Source organism: Marmota marmota, unplaced genomic scaffold (genome assembly GCF_001458135.2).
Source record: "Marmota marmota marmota unplaced genomic scaffold, marMar, whole genome shotgun sequence".
Lineage (NCBI taxonomy): Eukaryota > Metazoa > Chordata > Mammalia > Rodentia > Sciuridae > Marmota > Marmota marmota.
In genome coordinates, this window is record NW_026000174.1 from 503,944 (window position 1) to 527,247 (window position 23,304).

Genomic DNA, 23,304 nt, shown 5'->3' on the forward strand with positions numbered 1-23,304 from the left:
GTAATAAAATGTAATAATTTAAAAATTATATGGTCTTAACTTTAGGTCAATTTTATATATATAATGATATTTCCAAGAGTTCTGAAGGTCTGGCCATTTCATTTTCAAATGTATTCATAAACTATCAAAATGCTGTGCTTCAGACCTTGTATAGATTTATACTTGTATGAATCCAACCTTGTGTGAATACTGATACTGTGGTTGAGAATTACCACAAAGGCCATAAGATGAGACCCTTTCAGATATGGAGAGGTCAGTGTCAGACCCAGTAATGTTTCTGGGAGCCTGGATGAGGTTAATTCTTTTTAAAATATGACATCAAGGGATAGATAGAGCAAGAGGTGATCAGAGATGAGGCTGGACATGTAACGTAAGTAGTCATACTGAGGTACACATTTGAAAATTCTAGACAGAGAAGCACAAAAGTGGCCCCAAAGCACTGAAGAGACCAAAGGTACCAGGGGAGGAAAAATGACATGAGTTTGTTAGGAAGAGTGGGGAACATTCTGGTGACACCTGAAATGCTGTGGCAGAGTATCAGGGACTTTTGATACAACAGTTTGACCTTGTTTTTGAGTAGAGCCCTGAGCCAATTTCAATAACTATTACTCTAGACATACTTAATTTTTCTCCATGGATTTCAGGTTGAATTAGCCTCCCAACCCTACATGTGAAGATTTCCAGGAGCAGCTCAGCTACTTTTTTTTTTTTTTCCTCCAAGGATATCCATTTTGGTTTTGGAAAACCATGGGTATTGAATAGTTTTTCCTTTTAATGAGCCAAAATGAGACTCCCATAACTGCCACCCATTGATCCTATTCTTTTAAGGTTCATATAACTATAAAACAAATGTAATATTAATTAAGATATTTTTAGTAATTCAGCAGGGATCAAAACTTAAATCCTGGGATTTTTTGGACCTCCTAATTTAAAATGTTAATAACCAAGGAAAATGGATTTTTTTTTTTTTTGCTAGAAGTGCAGCCAGACAATAGACAGATAACTATTCTGAGTTTTCAAATGTTTTGTAGCATTTTCAATTTTCTCTAATAAAATAAAACTATTTTTAGAAGATAAAATAGCTGTTAGTATGCTTATTATTATCAATTCAAGACTTTTAATAGAGACAGGCACTAAGCCACATTTGTTCTAATGGCTGAGCCTTTGTTCTCAGTGACCTTCAAAAGTACATACAGTCAGGCTGTGACAGGAAAGAGCTAGCTGAAGGTTGTTTACTGTTTGAAGTCTACACATATTTTTGGAGCAGGAATGTAAAATATAGGGAAATACCATGCTGCCTGTGGGAATAAAAACGTATTTCTCAAATTCAATTGAGTCAATTAGTGTAAATTTGTTACAAATTTATTAAATTCAAAGAAAGAAGACAAAAAAGAAGCACATCTTTAAATAATCAGGAGGCAAAAGTCAAAATTGTTGCAATTTTTTTTATAAGAGTAGTTTTATTCAGATACAAAGAACAGTTACTTATTACCAAATTTTATTTCCTTGAAGATACAGACTTGGGGAAAACTATAAAAAGGGCTGAGTGAAAACAGCAAGACAAGCACAGTTGTGTTCTACCTGGGTGTGGGGGACACACTTTGTGTTAGATTACAGCTCCAAGAATGGTCTTCACAGACAAATGTCAGGGTTTTCTGTATCCCAGGGAACCTGTGCCACACTCAGTTAGAGTAAGGTTAGACCTATAGGTCTCATTGTGCTGCCCAAGCCTTTTATAAGTGGCTCTGATACAACAAGCTGTGGTAATCCTCCTTTTCCATGAGAAGCGGCTGCCTTTCCTCAGGAAGCTGCTTTCTCTTGTGACGGCACAGAAGGCAGGTGAGTCCTGCTAGCATGGCAGTAAGGACAGCTCCTACCAGAGCTGCTCCAAGGAGCCATGGCCAGATCTGCCTGGCTTGTTCCAAATAGGGCGCAATGTAGTTTTGAAAAAAGCCTGGATCTGAAATAGAAACACATCTTAATGTATAATGTATTTGTTATTGCTATCATTATCATCATCATTATCTTTAGATAATACTTTAGAGTCAGACGCTTGGGTTTGAGTGCCAGCTCTGTTACTAATTAGCTGGAAGAACTTAGAAAAGTTTCACCTAATACTCCTAAACCTCAATTTCTTCAACAGCAAAAAAGGAAAAGGAAACTCTCTTATTTAAAGTTTATAGGTAATCTGTAAAATATTCAGTGCCTTCTACAGACTGTGTACTCAGTGTTAGTTATTATTTTTTCAGCTTTCTGCTGATCTTTCAAGAATTCTGATAATCAATGAAACAGTGCTGTATCATTAACCACTTAATAATACATTAAGTTAGTAAATTAAAATTATTTTACAAACATTTATTGTAATGTTGGCAAATGCTCATTAATTTCAGAACACTCCCAAGAATTCTAGGATATTTGCATAATATTTGTATACATAGAGATCACAATTTTAAATCTTAAAACAACAGATTGTAATCAAATGTATTTTTCAATGATTCTGAGCAAGACAAATCCTCTACTAGTCTGATCATTTGTATTGCTTCAAACCACATAAGGAAAGGTCACAGGGGAGGGACAAAGGCCCTAGTAACTATTGCTCAAAACAGCTTCCTATATCTAAAATTATGTAGTTTAATAATCTAAAACACAAACTTCAGAAATAATGTACTCCCTGGGATCCCTTCCAGTTTTCTTGAATTGTTTCATAAAGTCAAAGTCTAGCTTCTCAACTGCAATGAATTTCTTAAAAGCGTTTTTATATTTAGTTTAACAAGCCTTAAGTATCTAAAATGTTATGGGATTAGCATTTCCTTTATTATTGTACCTACTACAATCTATTCCAATTACTATGTACATCTCTATTTTCTCTATTAAACCAACTCGTTGGGGACCAATAGTAGGCTTTAACTAACTGATATAATCCTGATATCTGGTATGATGCATGAAAGACTAAAAATAATTACTGAATGATTGACTGTGTTGGACCCAGATGAGAACTTGAAGGGGTGTCCCAGGATGGAAGCTGGGGAATGAGAAGAGATGAGCTACAGAAAGAATATTGTCCAAGGAAAAAAGTATAAATTACCCATGGTTTATTATGTTAGAATGTTATATTTATAGTTGTTTTAAAATAATTTGGTACTAATGATGATATATATCCACAAAGCCAAAAGATGAAGTTTTAACTCTAAGTGAAAAGTAACCTAAGAAAGGAAGTAATTACAGCATATTATTTGGTTAAACTCTGAACAATATTTAAGTAGTAAAAATAATGATAATCCTACATACAGATTTGAACCAAAATCATGACAGTACTGTACTAAGGATATGGAGGAAATAAAAGGGGGTTTGGAGCTCTGAGTCCTGCATCCTGTGTCCTCATACCCAACAGAAACAGCAGATGTAGCACAGCATCCTCCAAACACACAGGCTCAAGCCCCTGGGTTGAAGAATAAGAACCAAATGGCAAGAAATCCTTAGCAACCAGAAAAGGAGCTACTCTGCTTTAGAGCCTTTAGGAGGATCCACAGCTGTGAGTTGTCAGGTAACCCAATTCTCATTCAAATGCATGGACCCAGAGAAAGCAATTTTTGATTATAACCCCAAGCCACCAGCATGGAAACTCATGAACACACAATGACAGTATACACCACAAAAGAGCTTTTAGAGGAGCATCCTACAAACACCAGTCATCAAGTCTGCTCAGATACATGCCTACTGACCTGTTACCTGGGCACCCCAGAGAGGGCAACAGCATTACCTGCTTCTGCCTCAAATCCTTTCTACCCATGGCTTTCTTCTTTTTAACCTTGGTTCTATTTTTTCTTTACTCTTTATTTTTTCCCTTATTTTTTTTCTTCTCCCTGTTTCGTTTATTCCCTGTATAATGTAATTTTGCTATCTTTAATGATTATTTTATCAACCTATTTGAGAACATTACAATTTTATTCCCAGATTAGAGGAACTATAGAGAACATTTTCAACAATTTTCCCCCTCTAAGATTTATTAACCAATAGAGAAAAATGGTAGGTCATATTTAGATGTAAGTCAATTAGAATTTCAACTAATTTCTCAGCCCAGACCTTAAAAAAGACAGAAAGGCTTGAGATAACATATACCAAGCCCTTAAAAAAAAAACAAAAAAAAAAAAACTCAGGTGTCAATCAAGGCTACTGGGTCCAGCAAACTCTTCCTTAAAATTAAATGTAAGAAAAAAACCTTCCATGAGAAATTGAAGAATTCATGACACCAATCTAGCATGATAAAATACTCAGTTAAGTAAATATGCAGAAGAAATGAAAACTAAATATCAGAAACTAAGCATGTCAGCAGACACCTGTAATTTAAGGAGCTCAGGAGGCTGAGGCAGGAGGATTGCAAGTTCAAGGCCAGCATTAGCATCATATGAGACCCTTAGCAACTTACCAAAATCCTGGATCAAATATCTATCTATCTATCTATCTATCTATCTATCTATCTATATCTCTCTATATACATATATATATATATATATATATATACATATATATATATATATATAAGACTGGGATGTAGCTCAGTGGTAAAGTACCCCTGAGTTCAATCACTAGTAATGAATAAATAAATAAGTAAATATCAGAGTCAGCATATGGATGAATCTCGCCAGAAGAACAGTTAATTAAAGGAGGACCAAGTTTGAATTAAGCATAAGAATTAAACCAAAATAGCAGGAAATAAAAATTATCTCTCTCCATTAACAGTAAAAAGATACTGCTTGGCAGAGAGGGTTAAAACAAGATCCAATTATTTGTTGTTTACAAGAAAGAGAGATTTGTTTTATGTGTAACAATATTCTCAGACTGAAGGTGAAAGTAGGGAGAATGATAGACCATGCAAATTGAGAGTTAAAGCAAGCAAGTGTACCTACCCTCACATAAGACAAAGTAGAAGTCAAGCCAAAGTTAACCAGAAGACATGAAGAAAGTCACTTCTTACTGGTTAAGCAAATCATCCAACAACAAAATGATATGCAATATTTATGTCTCTAATCCCCTAACATTAATGTACCTGCACATGTAAAACAAATCCAATTCCTCATAAAGGATGAAATAGACCCCAAAACAATAATACTGGGTGATTTTAACATACCTTTCTCGCTATTCAATAGGTCATTCAGGTAAAGTAAGGACTCTACAGAACTAAAATTATTAATCAAATAGACCTAAAAAATATCTAGCTAATATTTTATGCATCAACAACCAAGTTCACTTTCTTCTCAGTGAGACATGAACTTTCTCTAAAATCGATCATATTTTAGGATACAAAGCAAGTATTGGCAAATACAAAAAGGTAGAGATAATTCCTTGCATTCTATCATGTCATAATGGAATGAAATCAATGAGTTAAAAAACAAAAATAATTTTAATATCTGAAGATTAAATAATGTGTTTACAGGGGAATGGATCAGAAAAAAAAATCAGTGGATAAATTTAAAAAACTAGAAACAAACGAGAGTAGAAATACAACATATCAAAATCTCTGGGACAATCTGAAGGCAGCTGAAAAAGGAATGTTTATAAACAACAACACCCCCAAACCAGAAAGATCATAAATAAGTAATATAATGTTACTCCTCAAAGCCCTAGAAAAAGAAGAACAAATCAATAGGAGACAGGAAATAAGTATGATCAAAGCCAAAATTAATGAAATTGAAAGTTAAAACACAATACAAAGTATCAATGCAACAAAGAGTTTGTTCTTGGAAAAAAGAAAGAAGATTAATAAACCCTTACCCAAACTAATTGAGAGAGAGAGAGAGAGAGAGAGAAAGAGAGAAACCCAAATCAACAAAATAAGAGATGATAAATTAGAAGTGTCATGACAAACACTTTTGAAATCTGGGATCATTAGAAACTATTTTGAAAATGTATACTCTAATAAACTAGAAAATCTATATGATATTGGCAAATTTCTAGGCACATATGACCTACCCAAATTGAACCATGAGGACACAAAAAAAATAAAACAGACAAATATCAAGCAATGAGATTGAAAAAGCAATTTAAAGACTTCCAACAAAGAAAAGCTCAGAACTAGATGTATTCTCAGTTAAGTTCTATCAGGCCTAAAAAGAAGAACTAATGTGAACTTTCCTCAAATTATTTCTTTGAAATAGAAGTAGAGGGAACACTGCCAAATTTATTCAATGAAGCCAATACCATAAAAAGACAAAGATACATCAAGGAAAGAAAACTTCATGCCAAAATACCCGATAAACATAGATGCAAAACTCCTTGATAAAATATTGGAAAATTGTCAAAAACACATCAAGAAGATCAAGTGGGTTTCATCCCAGGGATGTAAGGATGGTTCAACTTATACAAATCAGTAAATGTAATTCACTATTTAAATGAAATTAAGTAAAAGGATCATAAAATCATCTCAATAGATACAGAAAAGCTTTCAATAAAATCTAGCATCCATTCATTTTTAAAAAGAACTGGAGAAACTAGGGATAGAAGGAACTTACTTAGTATTATACAGGCTGCATATAAAAACCCCAAAGCCAACATCATACAGAATAGAGAAAAACTGAAAGCATTTCCTTTAAAATCAGGAACAAGACAAGGATGTCTACTCTTACCACTCCTATTTAATACAGTTCTCAAAACTGTAGCCAGGGTAATTAGGCAAGGAAAAGAAATTAGAGGGTTACAAATAGAAAAAGAATAAGTTAAACTAGTATTTTTTATGAGAAGACCCCTAAATCTCTATCAGAAGACTTCTACAGCTGATAAACAAATTCAACAAAATAGCAGGTACAAGAACCACATAAATAAATCAATCTCTTTCCTATACTGCAATAATGCTTCTGCTGAGAAAGAAATCAGAAAAACTGTGTCATTTACAATACATTAATGGGAATGAATCCAACAACAGCAACAACAAAAATGAAAGGCCTATACAAACAAAAACTACAGAAAACTGAAAAAAATAAATTAAAGAAGACCTTAGAAGATGGAAGTACCACTCATGGTCTTTGATAGGAAATATTAATATTGTTAAAGTGGTCATATTACCAAAAGCACCATACAGATTCAGTGCAATCCCTATCAAAATATCAATGACATTTTACACAACACTAGAAAAAATCCACAGTCTGCCAAATCATTTGGAAGGATATAAAAGACCAAGAATATTCAAAGCTGTTCTGAGTAAGAAGAGTGATGCTGGAAGCATCACAATATCTTATCTCAAATTACACTACAGTTATAAAAACAAAAACAGCATGGTATTTGCATCAAAGCAGGATAGAAGACAGAGACAAATCCACAGATATATCCATATGATATTGAAAGAAAAATGTTCCAAAGCATATGTTGGAGAAAAGATAGCATTTTGGATGAATGGTATTGGAAAATGGGATATTTATATGTAGTAGAATGAATCTAGATTCCCTATCTCCCACCCTGTGCAAAAGACAGTTCAAAGGTGACCAAAGACCTAGGAATTAGTCCAGAAATTCTGCAACTGCTAGAAGATAATATAGGTGCAACACTCCAACATAGTGGAGTTAGTGCCTGTGCCAATAAAAGCTGAAGAAATTAACCCAAAAATCAATAAGAGTGATGACATCAAATTAATAGCTTCTGTACAGCAAAGAACACAATTAAGAGTGTGAAGAGAGAGCCTACGGATGAGAGAAGATCTTTGCCAGTTCCTCCTCTGATAGGTGATTACCATCAACAAAATATAAAGAACTCAAAAAACAAAACAAAACAAACAAAACAAAACAACAACAAACCCCCAATGTTATGGTTTGGAGGTGATATTTTCCCCAAAAGTTTATGTGTGAGACAATGCAAGAAGTTTTGGAGGAGAAATTATTGAGTTATGATAGCCTTTACCCAAACAACGAATTAATCCCTAATGGGATTAACTGAGTGGTAACTGGAAGCAGGTGGGGTGTGGCTGGAGGAAGTAATTTATTGAGGGTGTGGCTTTGGGGTATATATTTAGAGAGTGGATTCTCTCTCTCTGCTTCCTGATCACCATGTGAGCCACTTCCCTCTGCTACACTTTTCCACTATAATGTTCAGCCTCACCTTGAGACCTTAGGCATGGACCTGGCTGTCTATGGATTGAGAGCTCTGAAACCATAAGCCTCCAAATAAACTTTTCCTCCTCTACCATTGTTCTGGTTAGATCTTTTAGAGCAGCAAAAAAGCTGACCAAAGCACCCAAATAATTCATCCAATAAACAGTTAAAAGAACTAAACAGATATTTCTCAAAACAAGAAAAGCAAATAGCTAACAATTATATGAAAAAATGTTCAACATCCCCACCAATCAGGGAAAGGCAAATCAAAATCTCATTGAAATTTCATCTCAATCCACTTAAAATGGCATAGGCTTATGTGTGAATTTTGTATAGCCATATTAACTATAACCATAATGCACTAATGAAACCACAAAAAAATTAAAAAGTAGTTTATAAGAGAGCTAAAATAGGCATGGGGTTGTGGCTCAGTGGTACAGCACTTGCTTCACATGTGTGAAGCACTGGTTTGATCCTCAGCACCACATAAAAATAAATAAATAAAGTTATTGTGTCCATCTACAACTAATTTTTTAAGAAAAAGAGCTATTCATCCATCAATGAGCAAATATACTGTCTTCTCAGCAGCACATGGCTTTTTCTCTAAAATAGACCATATCTTATATCACAAAGCAACTCTTAGTAAATGCAAAAAAGCAGAGATAGTACTCTGCCTTCTACCAGACCACAATGAAATGAAATCAGAAATCAATGATAAAATAAAAAATAGAAGCTACTGTAACAAATGGAGACTAATACACAATTGAATGATAAATGGATAGTAGAAGAAATCAAGGATGAAATAAAAAAATTCTTAGCAGTAAATGAGAACACTGATACCACATATCAAAATCTGTGGTACACTATGAAGGCAGCACTAACAGGAAAGTTTATTGCATTGAGTGCACTCATTAAAAGACTAAAAAATCAAAAAATAAATGACCTACCATTATATCTCAAAGCCCTAGGAAAAGAGGAACAAATCAATTCCAAAAGCAGTAGAAGACAGGAAATAATTAAAAATCAAACTGAAATTAATGAAATTGAAACAAAAGAGACAATTGAAAAATTGACAAAACAAAAAGTTGGTTCTTTGAAAAAACAAATAAAATTGATAAACCTCTGGCCATGCTAACAAAGATAAAAAGAGATAAAATTCAAATTACTAAAATATAAGGTGAAGAAGGAAACATCACAGTAGACACATCTGAAATACAAAAGATAATTAGAAACTATTTTGAAAATGAATACTCTAATAAAATAGAAAATATCAAAACATTAACAAATTTCTAGAGACATATAACCTACCCAAACTAAATGAGGAGGTCATACATGATATAAATAGATCAATTTCAAGTAATAAAATAGAAAATGCCATCAAAAGCCTACCAACCAAGAAAAACCCAGGACCAGATGAATTCTCATCCAAGTTCTAAAAGACTTTCAAAGAAGAATTAACACCAATACTCCTCAAAGTATTCTATGAAATAGTAAAGGAGGGAACTCTTCCAAATGCATTCTATGAGGCTAATATCATCCTGATACCAAAACCAGACAAAGACCCATAAAGGAAAGAAAACTTCAGACTAATATCTCTGATAAACATAGATGCAAAACTTCTCAATAAAATTCTGGCAAATCACATACAAAAACATTAAAAAGATAGTGCACCATGATCAAGTGGGATTCATCCCAGAGAAGCAGTGTTGGTTCAACATACGGAAATCAATAAATGTAATACATATTATTAATAGACTTAAAAACAAGAATTCTATGATCATCTCAGTAGATGCAGAAAAAGCATTTGACAAAATACAGCACACCATCATGTTCAAAACACTAGAAAAACTAGGGATAGTAGGAACATACTTCAACAAAAGCTATATATGCTAAACCCAAAGTCAGCATCATTCTAAATGGAGAAAAAATGAAAGCATTTTCACTAAAAACTGGAAAGACAAGGATGTCCTCTTTCATCACTTCTATTCAACATCATCCTTGAAACTCTAGCCAGAGCAATTAGACAAAAGAAAGAAATTAAAGCATTCAAATAGGTAAAGAAGAGCTCAAACTATTACTATTTACTGATAACATGATTATATATCTAGAAGATCCAAAAATTCCACCAGAAAACTTCTAGAACTAATAAGTGAATGCAGCAAAGTAGCAGTATATAAAATCAACACCCATAAAATCAAATGCATTCTTATACATCAGCAAAGAATCCACTGAAAGAGAAATTAGAAAAACTACTCCATTCACAATGGCCTTTAAAAAAACCTGGAAATCAATCTAACAAAAGAGGTTAAAGACCTCTACAATGAAAACTATACAACACTAAAGAAAGAAATTGAAAAAACCTCAGAAGATGGAAAAATCTCCCAAACTCCTGAATAGGTAGAATTAATGTTGTCAAAATGGCCATACTACCAAAAGCATTCTACAGATTTAATGCAATTCCTATTAAAATTTCAATGATATTCTTCATAGAATTAGAAAGAGCAATAATGAAATTTATTTGTGAAATAAGATACCCAGAATAGCTTAAAGCAGTCCTTAGCAAGAAAAGTGAAGCAGGAGGCATCACAATAGTAGACCTTAAACTATACTACAGAACTACACTAATAAAAACAGCATGGTATTGGCAACAAAATAGACTTGTAGACCAATGGTACAGAATAGAGGACTCAGAGACAAACCCACATAAATATGGTTATGTTAGACAAGACAAATGGCCAAAAACATTCACTGGAGAAAAGATAGTCTATTCAATAAATGGTGCTGGCAAAACTGGAAATCCATTTGTAGTGAAATGAAATTAAACCCCTATCTCTCGCTCTGCACAAAAATCAACTCAAAGTAGATCAAAGACTTAAGGCACTAGAACAGAGAGCCTGCACCTAATAGAAGAAAAAATAGGCCCAAATCTTCATGATGTTGGCCTAGGATCTGGCTTCCTTAACAAGACTTCTAAAGTGCAAGAAGTAAAATCAAGAATTAATAAATGAGATGGATTCAAATTAAAGAAGCTCTTTCTCAGCAAAGTAAACAGTTAATAAAATGAGTAGATTGTCTACAGATTGGAAGAAAATCTTTACCAAATCCACCTCCAATAAAGCATTAAACTCTATGATATATAAAGAACTCAAAAAACTTAACACCAAAAAACAAATAACCCAATCAATAAATAGGCCAAGAAACTGAACAGATACTTCACAGAAGAAGAAATACAATTGATCAACAAATATATGAAAAAGTGTTCAACATCTGTAGCAATTAGAGAAATGCACATCAAAAACTACTCTAAGATTTTATCTCACTCTTGTCAGAATGGCAATCATCAAGAATACAGGCAACAATAAATGTTGATGAGGATGTAGTGAAAAAGGTATACTCATACATTGCTGATAGGACTGTAAATTGGTGCAACCACTTTGGAAAGCAGTATGGAGATTCCTCAGAAAATTGGGAATGAAACCACCATTTGACCCAGCTATCCCACTCCTTGGTTTATACCCAAAGGACTTAAAATCAGCATACTATATTGATGCAGCCACGTCAATGTTTATAGCAGGTCAATTCACAATACCTAGACTATGGAACTAACCTAGGTGTCCCTCAATAGATGAATGGACAAAGAAAATATTTTATATATACTCAATGAAATATTACTCAGTTTTAAAGAAGAATGAAATTATGGCATTTGCTAGTAAATAGTTGGAGTTGGAGAATATCATGCCAAGTGAAATAAGCCAATCCAACAAAACCAAAGGCCAAATGTTTTCTCTAAAGTGCATATTATAATTCACAATAAGGCAGGGGGCATTAGGGAAGAATAGTGTTACCTTATATTAGGTAGAGGGAAATGATGAGAGGGAAGGAGGGGGGATATGGGGATAGGAAAGATAGTAGAATGAAACAGACATTATTACTGTATGCATATATGTGATTGCATAACCAATATGATTATGCAACATGTACATTCAGAAAAATGAGAAATCATATTCCATCTATGTATGGTATATCAAAGTACATAAATGCATTCTACTTTCATATATAACTAATTAAAACAAACAAACAACCAAAAACAAAAAGAGAGCTAAAACAATTCAGAGATACTCTTCATGAAATGAGTTAGTAATATTTGCCCATTACTTTGCAATATCGATGTAAATTGTAGAATAAATAGTTAAAATACTACAGTAGTTGATTGGGGAGGGGACTGTGCATAGGAAGTAGGCCATTTTGTTGTAAGATTTGAAGAACTCTTTGGCTTCTGAAATAACATGGATATATTATTTGCAAAATGAAATTAAGTAAAGCATATGCTTACTTTATGTACATAAACATGTGGGAAAAGTACAAAAGAGAGCAAATGAGACTAAAATAAGTACAACACTTTATTAATCTGATCAGTAGTAGGCTTATGGGAGATTTTTATTTTGTGTTTGTTTTCCTTTTAAATTTCCCAAAATCTAAATGACATATTCTGCTTAGACAATTTGGAAACATATTACTAGAATGTACATTTTCAAAAATAATAGTACCTAAAGTAACTAATAGATGATATGATTATATGTTCAGAACATTTATGATCCTGTAAGGTATGTTAAAATAAATATGGTACTGCTGGATACAGACTACATAAATTAAAAGTCCTTGAACATAAAACTTAGACTAAATAAGTATAATGGAAAATATATCTTGTTTTTGCTCTCAATTATAAATATAAACACATAGTAGTTTAGAGAGATATTTAAAATTTATGTAAGTATAGTTATAGAATTTATTTAGTAAACTAAGATTTAAGTAAATGAAGAAGTCTTTACTCAATATCTGCTCAATAAGAGTACACAGTATATGAAACAGCAAATTCTTTATAGAACATGTTCTATAATGTCTGTAGAAGATATATAGAATGTACACTGAAGATAGTCAATATCCATTTAGTGATAATGTAAGAAGAAATTGCATCCTGAATTCTTCTTGCAGAGAGTTATAGCTTTATAATTCAAGTCTCAAGTAAAAGTAATACATGTAACTTTTGGACTGTTCCTTTAAAAAGAGAAGATATGTCTTTGCTCTTTTTCCTTTTCCTTTTTTCTTAGTTGGAATGTAGATAGAATGTTGATGAGACATTACAGACCATGGGTAAACTGGTCCAGGGTAAACTCCAGGTTTTGTAGAATTTTAAGAAGTATCTCTGGTCTCTAAAATGATGAAGTTGATGTTCAACATACCAACACTACCATTGAAGCTGATCAATAAACTGAAATATTTAACCCAGGGAATTTGAGCCTTCATCTTAGTATATCTGCTCCCCATCCTTCCTCTGCTGAGGAAGTAGGAACTGTAACATTCTTTCATAACCCCTTGCCTTCGCTTTAGTTAATTAGTATTTGGTAGACTAGGGATTCAAGGGCAGCCACTCTGGATAATTACTCAGAATGTACTCTGCTGGAACTGAGAGTCAAGTGAAGAACTGAGGACTACCACACTTCCCTGAGTAGAGGACAAGATAAAGCCAACACACAAGAGCCAACACAAACTGGGAAAAAAAAATACCCAGGTTTCAGGGCTCTCAGCTTCTATGTTTCTGTTGTTTTTCAGTATTTATTGTATTTCTACCTGTTCCATAACTTTAAGAGCTCTCCCTTCTTTGGATTTTATAAAACAATAAATTCTATTTTATTTAATTTTGTTCCTATGGAGAGTCTATCATTTGCAGTTCAAAAGTTCTAACTATTTTGAAAAATTAATTATCTGCCTACTAAAATAAGACATAAGTAACTTAGAGTATTATGGAATTACACATACATGTAAATTTAATATATAATAAAATTATATCCATTAAATTAGGAAAAAGAAATATTTATAAATTATCATGGAAAGAATGGGTATCAACAATAAGATTTAAAGTGAGAGTCTCATTGTTTGTCATAAAGATGGTAATATTCAGAACTATTAAGGCAGGATTGTTCTCTAATCAGGAAATAATTGTGCAAATTTGAACAGTGCAGTTCCAGTACTTTTGGTATTTATAAATAATATTTTTATGTCTGTCCTTCTGTTCTTCAGCTTCTCTTATTTTTTCTCTATGCCAATTCATTCTAAGTGGTCTCAGTTTTTACTCACAAAAGGAGTGACTTCAAAACAATCTCTTTATTTCTCAATGCCTTCAAACTAAATTCTGACTTTTGGCTCTTGGCTACCCGCTTTTGAACATCAACAGTGAACATTTTTGTTCTTTCTTTTCTTTTTATTTCCACATTTTTAGTTGGTATATTATAGTTATATATAATAAGGCATTTGTTGTTACATATTTGTACATGTACACAATATAACAATATGATTTGGCCAATTTTATTCTTTCTTAAGGTCATATTTTTCTTTGATTTTTACCTATTTAAAGTTCCATTATTCCTGTCACACATACTCTTTGGAATAATTGTATAGTCCTGTTTGGTTTCTTTCTCTATTTCAAAAGTGCATTTTAATGCCCATTTTTTCACTCAACAAAGACCAAATGGAGTTGAAGACCCATTACTCTAACAAATCAGGAGTCTGCAGCTTCAATGATTAAAATAAGCAATGTGTATGCAGCCTTTGGTACAAGGCCTACCACATAAAAAGCAATATGTAGCTGTTATTTTTTTTCTTGTTATTCCAAAACTATTTCAACCATAGTTTAGCTGCACCAGCTTCCAACATGTTTTTCTCTCTCCAACCTGCTTCAATTGCTAACTTAGCTCAGATCTCTCTTCTAGATTCTCAGACTTTTCTTCCTGTGACACTTGGCACATTTACCCATGCATTATAATTATTTATATGTATGTCTTACTTTTCAGGCTTGTCACAGGCTTTAGAGAACAAGAATTATGTCTTGCTTCATTTTTCATTCTCCTATCCATTCCTTCATTTATTCAAAATGCAAACATTCAGTGAGACACACTAGATGCCAGGTGGTGATCCAGGCATTTAGAGTGCCAAAGAAATAAGACAGAGCACGTAGCCTGAAGAGAATGATCAGTGGAAAAGCAAATTATTTCAGGAATAATGAAGTTGTAAGCAAATTATGTACAAGAAAGAGTGGGATCATGGGGCAGAGATCTCCTACATCTACCAAGTCAACTCATCCGAGAAGACTGTCCCTCTGAATAGAAGCAGGAATTGGAATTGAGTGTGTGGTGCTGATGGCAAAATGAAAAGCAGACAGTAGGTGGGAACATAGCCATGTTGGACTAATCCACAAATAATAGAGATTCAAATTCCTTTTGTAGAGTGAGACATTGCTGTGATTGTGAACAAGGTCTACTCCTCTTGTTTTTGAAATCAAATTTCCATGTCTTTTGCGATACAGTGGAAGAAGGAAGCTCTTAACAAATGGTACTAAATTGAGGACATAACCTTTCATTGCTGAAGCTTTTTGGTCTCATTTTTAATCAATTATATATGCAAGAAAATGACCTGCTAACAAATTTTAAAAGCATCACCAAATCTAATTATAAAAGAAAATGTTTGACAAATGCCAGATATTAGCTGCCTTTTTAGAGAAAATACTTACATAATTATAAACATGAAGACCTGAATGATGAATAATGACCCAGAACTCAATTATATCAAGACTTTTAAAGGAGTTTTTTAATAAGCTTAAACTTTAGGAAAGAATAGAGATACATTTTAAAGTCTTTGAAAGTACAACAGAAACAATAATATAGAATGATTCATAAACTAGAAATAAACAATTGCTTTTGCTTATTTTAAAGTCAAGTTTTTTGAAAGGAAGAGCTGTAAATTCATATCTGAATGGAAAGCAAAGAAAGCATCTGAAATTAATTTTTTCTTTTAATTTAATTAGAATAATACCTTTCAGCCTCTAACATGAGTCTTAGAGCTTCTTCCCTCCTCTCTGATCCAATGATTTATTGCCTTTGCAATACAAAGTAACCATTTGGACAGTAGGGAGAAATGACTGAGGTCCATTATAGAAAGACATAGAAGACAATTATAGGAGTTAAAGGGAACAGTCTCCTCCACAGGACAATAAAACATAAGTTTTAGATTTTTCATTTGCCACTTATTATTTTTATAATTCAGAAATAGTTATTTCAGATTTCTGATTCCCAAATTGCTTTTCTATAAAATAGATTTAAAATAAGTACTACAGGGGCTGGGGATGTGGCTCAAGCGGTAGCATGCTCACCTGGCATGCGTGCGGCCCGGGTTCGATCCTCAGCACCACATAACAAACAAAGATGTTGTGTCCGCCAAAAAATAAATAATAAATAGTTCTCTCTCTCTCTCTCTTTAAAAAAAAATAAAAATAAAATAAAATAAGTACTACATAGGCTCTTAAAGATTAGCTGGAGTGCACACAGTAGTACCCCAGGGCTATAATTCCAGCAACTGGAGAGACAGAAGAATAGGATTGCCAGCTCAGCAATTTACTGAGACTCTGCCTAAAAATAAAAATTAGAACAAAAGTAAAAAGATGTGAGGGAATATTGTTCAGTGGTAGAACACCCCTGGTTTCCATTATCCAGTGGTGGGAGGGGATTAAGATTAGCTGAGATTACAAATTATGTCCTGACATGTCTCTCATTAGGATCTGAGGACCAGGCATCTCTTTTGAGTGTCAGGGCAATATATCCCCTATACCTTGAGATATATTTATCCTTTCTTTATTCCACTGCCACAATCCAAACTACTGTTCCCCCCCCCACCCCCCGTGGACTTTTATGATAGCGTTTTCATCAGTAACTCTTCTCATGATTTTCCAATGGTTATAAAACTTTGTATGTACTGTAACAATAAAACTCTTTTTTAAAACTCAAATTCGACCATGATGTGCTCTAATTCTTCAATGGCTTCTATTATCCTAACATCAAAGCAAAAATCAATAATTAAGATCCTTTTTTGAATGAGTTAATTTTACCTATAATATTAATGTTTTCTGAAATATCACTTCATTGACACCTGAAGATAGGAACACTTCTAAATAAATGAGTCATTTAGGCAATAATTGTTTCAGATCTTTTTCTTCCATTATAAGCTGTGTGAAGACTGATACGATATTATCTACCACTGTATACACAAAACATAAGACAATGTCTTGTTCAAAGTAGCAATTCAATAAATGTATATAAAAAATAAAGAAACTTTTAAGGTTACCTTAAAAAAACTGGCATGATAGAATACTTGAAAGATGTTTTTGAATACATTTCTAGACCTGGACATTTAGAGGAGTGACATTTTTATAACAAACTTCACTTATAATTAAGGAGTAAAATCATTCACGGTAACCGTCACTTACACTCAAATTGATTCATTGATTTTACTCCACATCACATTTTTTTTTTTTACTTAGAAGAGAGAGTATTGCAAGGTAATTTTAATCTTGCAGGGCTTGTACCCGAGGTGGAAAGGGAACAGATTCACAGAGAAGCTACACAGGACTGTGTATAAAATGATTTCATATCTGCAGGTTTGACAAGTGGAGAAATAGAATCAGAATTTAGACAGAGAGGACAGAATGTTCAAAAGGATGAATCCATGAAAAGGTCTGCCATGTTCTGGAAATAGAAATAGGGATGAAATTGTAAAATATTAAATGGTAGTGAAACTTTGAAGAATAGTTACAATATAGTCCTTTTTTAATGTACTGTTTTGGTTGTTTTAGAATGAAAGGAAAACATGTGGCTTAAGGCTGCCATTTTTTTTTTTTTTTTTTGACTTATAGGAGGCTCCTCCTTTTAGCTCACTATCACCCTTTGGAAAATTTTTTGTTCTCAATAATCTCAAGGTTTTAAAAAAACTCACTGTCAGCTATTTTTGTATCCTTTCTTTTGTCTATCTATGATCTACACAATCAAGTAAAAATGTTCAATCAAATCCATATCTATTCAAATAATGGTCCAAAAGGGCAGGATAAGACTGATAACATGTGTAATAACAAATCCCATTAGTATGTACAATTATAATGCACCAATAAACACTGTGGGGAAAATATGCTTTTTGCTAATTCTCCTAACAGTTTCTGCTATGCCACTGTTATAGTTTAAATATAAAATTACCCCCAAAATTTCATGTGTAAGTGAACAAAAGAAAGTTGAAAGATGAAATGATTGGGTTATGAGAGCTTTAGCCCAAGCAGTGCATTAATCCACTGTAGTTTTAAATGTGAAGTAACTGGAGACAGGTAGGTAGTGACTAGAGGAGGTGGGTCACTGAGGGCATGACTTTGGGGTTTATATTTTGTCATTCTTGATTGCCAAGTCCTAAGCTGCTGTCCTCTGCTACACCCTTCTGCCATGATATTTGCCTTATCTTGGATCCACAGCTCCCAAGTCAGCAGTCTATGGCAAATGACCTCTGAAATTGTGAGCCCCCCAAATGCTTTTCCTCCTCTAATTGTTCTTGTCAGGTCTTTTGTTCACAGAGACAAAAAAAAAAAAAAGCTGACTAAAACAGTCACATGGTATGTAAATAGAACAGGGGAAATTTATTCTTTAATCCCCTGTTTACTCACGGATGAAATGGAGAAAGAATCTTATCTACTCTTTAGAGTAGATGTGAAGACTAAAGGAAATACGCCACACAGAGTAACTGGAAAAGTTCCCGGCATACAGAAAAGTAGTCAATATCTGTTTGATGCTATCAAATGACTCAATTTACCTTCTCAACATCATTTTCTGTGGTTTATACCACTCAAGAGAACTCAGAATTCTAAAAAATACACTGTACACTGTACACAGGGTCTAATCCAGCATGATGAAGATTTCCTAGATGCCCATCAATAGATGAATGGATAAAGAAACTGTGGTATATTTTCTTGTTATTCTCTCATCTTAGAATATTCCCTGCCCATTTCTATCTGCTACCTGCCTACTCATCCTTCAAGTATTGCCTTGTGGTTTTGATTAAACTATTCACAAATCATTGCTTTTCTTCTCTCTGCTATTCTAGGATTTTACCTACTCGTCTTATTACCCAATGCTTTATACTTTTTTGCACAGTTACCTTACTTCCGTTTTAGATTTGGGGTTTCTTGAGATCTGAAAGGAAGTCAGTCATTTTTGTGTCACTAGAGATGATCATAAGAGCTATGAAGTTGGTAAATTTCACTCATTTGCTCATTTTATTTTCTTTATGTCACATTGTTTCATAAATTATCCATGAATATAATTAAACATTAATGTCTCTTGAATGTCCCTTTCCCACTGGTTTTGCTGCTTCTCATTGCTGGCACTCATTTGGAGTGAAAGCACAGTGTAGTGAGAGGAGGACTTCCTTTACCCCCTGTATTGGTGTTTATATTGGGCACTTAAATTCTCTTAGAATTTAAGTGTCCTCACCTCTTTCTAGATAAATAAATACTTCCCTAATAGCAGGTTGATTAGCAATATTCCATTGTGTATATATACCACAGTTCCTTTATCCATTCACTTATGGTGGACATGTAGGTTGGCTCCACAGTTTAGCTATTGTGAATTCAGCTGCTGTAAACATTGGTGTGGCTATGTCTCTGTACTATGCTGTTTTTAAGTCCTTTGGGTATAGACCAAGGAGTGGGATAGCTGGTTCAAATGGTGGTTTCATGCCAAGTTTTCTGAGGAATGTCCACACTGCTTTCCAAAGAGGTCCCACCAATTTGCAGTTTCACCAGCAATGTATGAGTGTACCTTTTCCCCCACATCCTCTCCAACACTTACTGTTGCTTGTATTCTTGATAACTGCCATTCTGGCTGGGGTGAGATGAAAACTTAGAGTAGTTTTGATTTGCATTTCTCTAATTACTAAAGATGCTGAACACTTTCTCATATATTTGTTGATTACTAGTATATTTTCTTCTGAGAAGGGTCTATTAATGGGCTAAGTGTACCTTAGCCCATTTATTGATTGGGTTTTTTTTTTTTTGTATTAAGTTTTTTGAGTTCTGTATATATATCCTGGAGACTAGTGCTCTATCTGATGTATATGTGGTAAAAATTTGCTCCCATACTATAGGTTCTCTCTGTAACTTCAATTACAGATTGTCTTTTTTGCTTTTTTGACAAGCTTTTTAGTTTGAATCCATCACATTTATTGATTCTTGATTTTATTTCTTGTGCTTTAGGACTCTTGTTAAGGAAGTCATGGTCTACTTAGACATGATGAAGATTTCCTAGGTGCCAATCAATAGATGAATGGACAAAGAAACTGGAAAATATGTGTGTGTGTGTGTGTGTGTGTGTGTGTATAATATTATTCAGCAATAAAAAAGAATAAAATGATAGCATTTGCTGATACATGGATGTAGTTGAAGAATATTATGCTAAGGGAAGTAAGCCAATCCAAAAAAACTAAAGGATGAATGTTTTCTCTGATTAATGGATGATGATGATGGTGGGGCATGGGAAGAATGGAGAAACTTTGGATTGGGCAAAGGGGAGGGTGAGGAGGGGTTATGAGGATATGAAAAATGGTGGAATGAGATGGACATCATTACCCTAGGTACATGTATCATTGCACAAATGGTGAATATCTACACTGTGTACAATAAGAGAATTGAAATGTTGTACTCCATTTATGTATGATGAGTTGAAATGCATTCTGCTGTCATGTACAACTACGTAGAACAAATGAAAAATTCAAAAATAATAAAAGGTTTATTAGTAATGCATGTGAAGAATATGCATGTAGCAGGTTTCCTGTAGGGAGAAACATTGCCATCTACCCCTGATTTGCCCAAGAGACACTGGTATAGTCCTACTTAGGAAGATTATTTAAAACACAGATCTGACACCAAACCTAGGGTTTTATGCAACTATCTTAATCAGAGACATAGCAATAAACATTGTAATCATCATTATAGTCATTATTATTGATTAGAATTAAAATCAAGATTTTCACAAATTTTCTACTAGTATGAAGCTCCCAAAGAAAATTACAAAACTGCCAGTGCTTATCTTATGCCATCCAGCACTAGTCTCTTTAATCTCACAATAATTCTTTGGTGTATTTTGATCATGATATTTCAGATTATTAATGAACTGAGATTCAGGAAATTTAAGCAAACTTCCCAAACTAACACCACAGTTAAATGTCAGAGTCATAGCTGAAAAATGTCCCCATTGTAACTTTAGTGTTCCTTCATGGTTGCCAGGTGCAAAGTGTCCTATATTAAGCAAAATGGATATAAATTCAAAGGTCATGTGATGATAAATTGGTGATAAGCTAAGAAGCATAATATACATGCCCAATTCAAAGTGTGTGAAGATAACATTGCAGAAAAAGAAGCTTCTGTACTACCATAAAATAAATAGATCACACTACATTCAGTAATTTATCAAAAAAGAAATTGCCCTTTACCTGAATCTTGGAGGTAGCTGTATTCATAGCCCAGCTCTTTGGATGAAATAAAAAAGTCACCATTTCTGTAGAGAGGAATGAAAGGAACCATGTAGGATCCACGGTTATGTCCGATGGGTGCATTGGCTTCTGGATAAACTTCTTGAAGAGGGTGATGCCTTCTGAGCCACTGTTCAAAAATACTGCAGAGGGAAGGATTATTTGGATTTATAAATGTATTTTTTATGACTAAATTATGCTACATGCATGTACAAGTATGCCACAATGAATCCTGCTATTATGTATAATTATAATGTACCAAAAAAGAGAAAAAAATGTTTATAAAAATATACATACATATATTATATATATATGCAATATATATACAAATATATATACATGAGTATGTATATATATAGTTTCTCTATGTATGTACATATGTATATATACATATTTGCAGTTCTGTGGATTGTACCAAGGAATTCATGCAAACTACATTCTCAAAATAAAATAACAAGGTCTATATGAAAATCCCATGCTCATCGATGTTCATAGCAGCACANGAGAAGAAGATTAACATTTAACAGGGATGAGAGGTGGGAGGGAATGGGAGAGAGAAGGGAAATTGCTTGGAAATGGAAGGAGACTCCTCAGGGTTATACAGTGGAGGGGGTAGAGAGAGAGGAGGGGAGGGGAGGGGAGAGGTGGGGAGGGGGGATGGTGGAGGATGGGAAAGGCAGCGGAGCACAACAGACACTAGTATGGCAATATGTAAATCAATGGATGTGTAACTGATGTGATTCTGCAATCTGTGTATGGGGTGAAGGTGGGAGTTCATAACCCACTTGAATCAAAGTGTGGAATATGATATGTCAAGAAATTTGTAATGTTTTGAACAACCCACAATAAAAAATAAAAAATAAAGAAAATCCCATGCTAATATGATTAATAGCTTCTAACTTGAAAATAGTTCATGAAGTACAAGTTCATGTTAGCAGGCCCTGAGGAAGTTCATTAGTTTGAAAGAAATTTGAGGGTAGCTTTTTTAAGAGTCCTAGAAGAATGAAACTGATACAACTAGTTTAGAACTTTCAGAATGTGGAAAAAATGTAATTATTGGTTGAATGAAAGAATACTATATCTGGAGTTAAAGAACTCTCCTGAGGCCTACCTCCATATTTTAATAGCTATATGCTTAAAATCACTGAACTTCTTGGGAAATTAGACTCCACATACTTAAAATGAGAGTAGTAATATCTTCCCTACTAGAGAATACTCTCCCTACCTGTGTTCAAAGCAATAATTAATATATTCTTTTTTATGAAGGTGCTAAATAAGCAAATTATTTTTACTTAGCTTAAAATTTTGGCTACAAGACTAGTATGTGGTAGGGAGAGTATTCTCTAAAAAAGAAAAGGATAATGCTTTAAACACAAAAATAAAATTTGAAAAAACATTTTCAAACATTTTGAAGAGAACAAGGAAATAGTGATCATTTTTTTTCCACAATGGAAAATAATTTTATTTATTTAGAGAATCTGGACTTTTCTGATCTGAGTTGTTATTTAATTGTGGATTAATTAATGAATCAGCCCTGCAAATCCAGCTTATGAATACAAAATATTTTCTAGTTGGCTCCAGTATTAAATTTGTGTTTCTTGAGTACCTAGTGTAGGCTCTCACACTCACATAAAAATCTGACACATGTTGGTTGTGACATGGGAGATTTGTAAAATATCTTAACCTGTTAGAAATTCATTTTCTTTATCTGAGTAATGAAAATAATACCATTGTCATGAGGATATTGGGAGGCTTAATTACAAGGACACAAGATGCATAGTTAGGAGTTTGACAGGTGATGAACAGAAGTTGCCCTTCTCCCTGTGCCGCAGTCCGG

At 33.6% G+C, this 23,304-nt stretch overlaps 1 protein-coding gene across 1 annotated transcript in view; it reads right to left on the bottom strand.

Annotated features, from left to right (window-relative positions):
* Positions 1–1,132: 1,132 nt before the first annotated feature.
* Positions 1,133–23,304, bottom strand: part of Tyr (tyrosinase) — a 99,314-nt gene continuing 77,142 nt past the window's right edge. Inside the window, exons 4-5 of the mRNA XM_015507093.2 lie at positions 21,429–21,610; positions 1,133–1,960 (exon numbers count right to left, since the gene is read on the bottom strand). Of these exons, the coding sequence (XP_015362579.1) occupies positions 1,734–1,960; positions 21,429–21,610 (409 nt within the window). The 3' untranslated portion in view covers positions 1,133–1,733. The remainder of the gene's footprint in view (positions 1,961–21,428; positions 21,611–23,304) is intronic.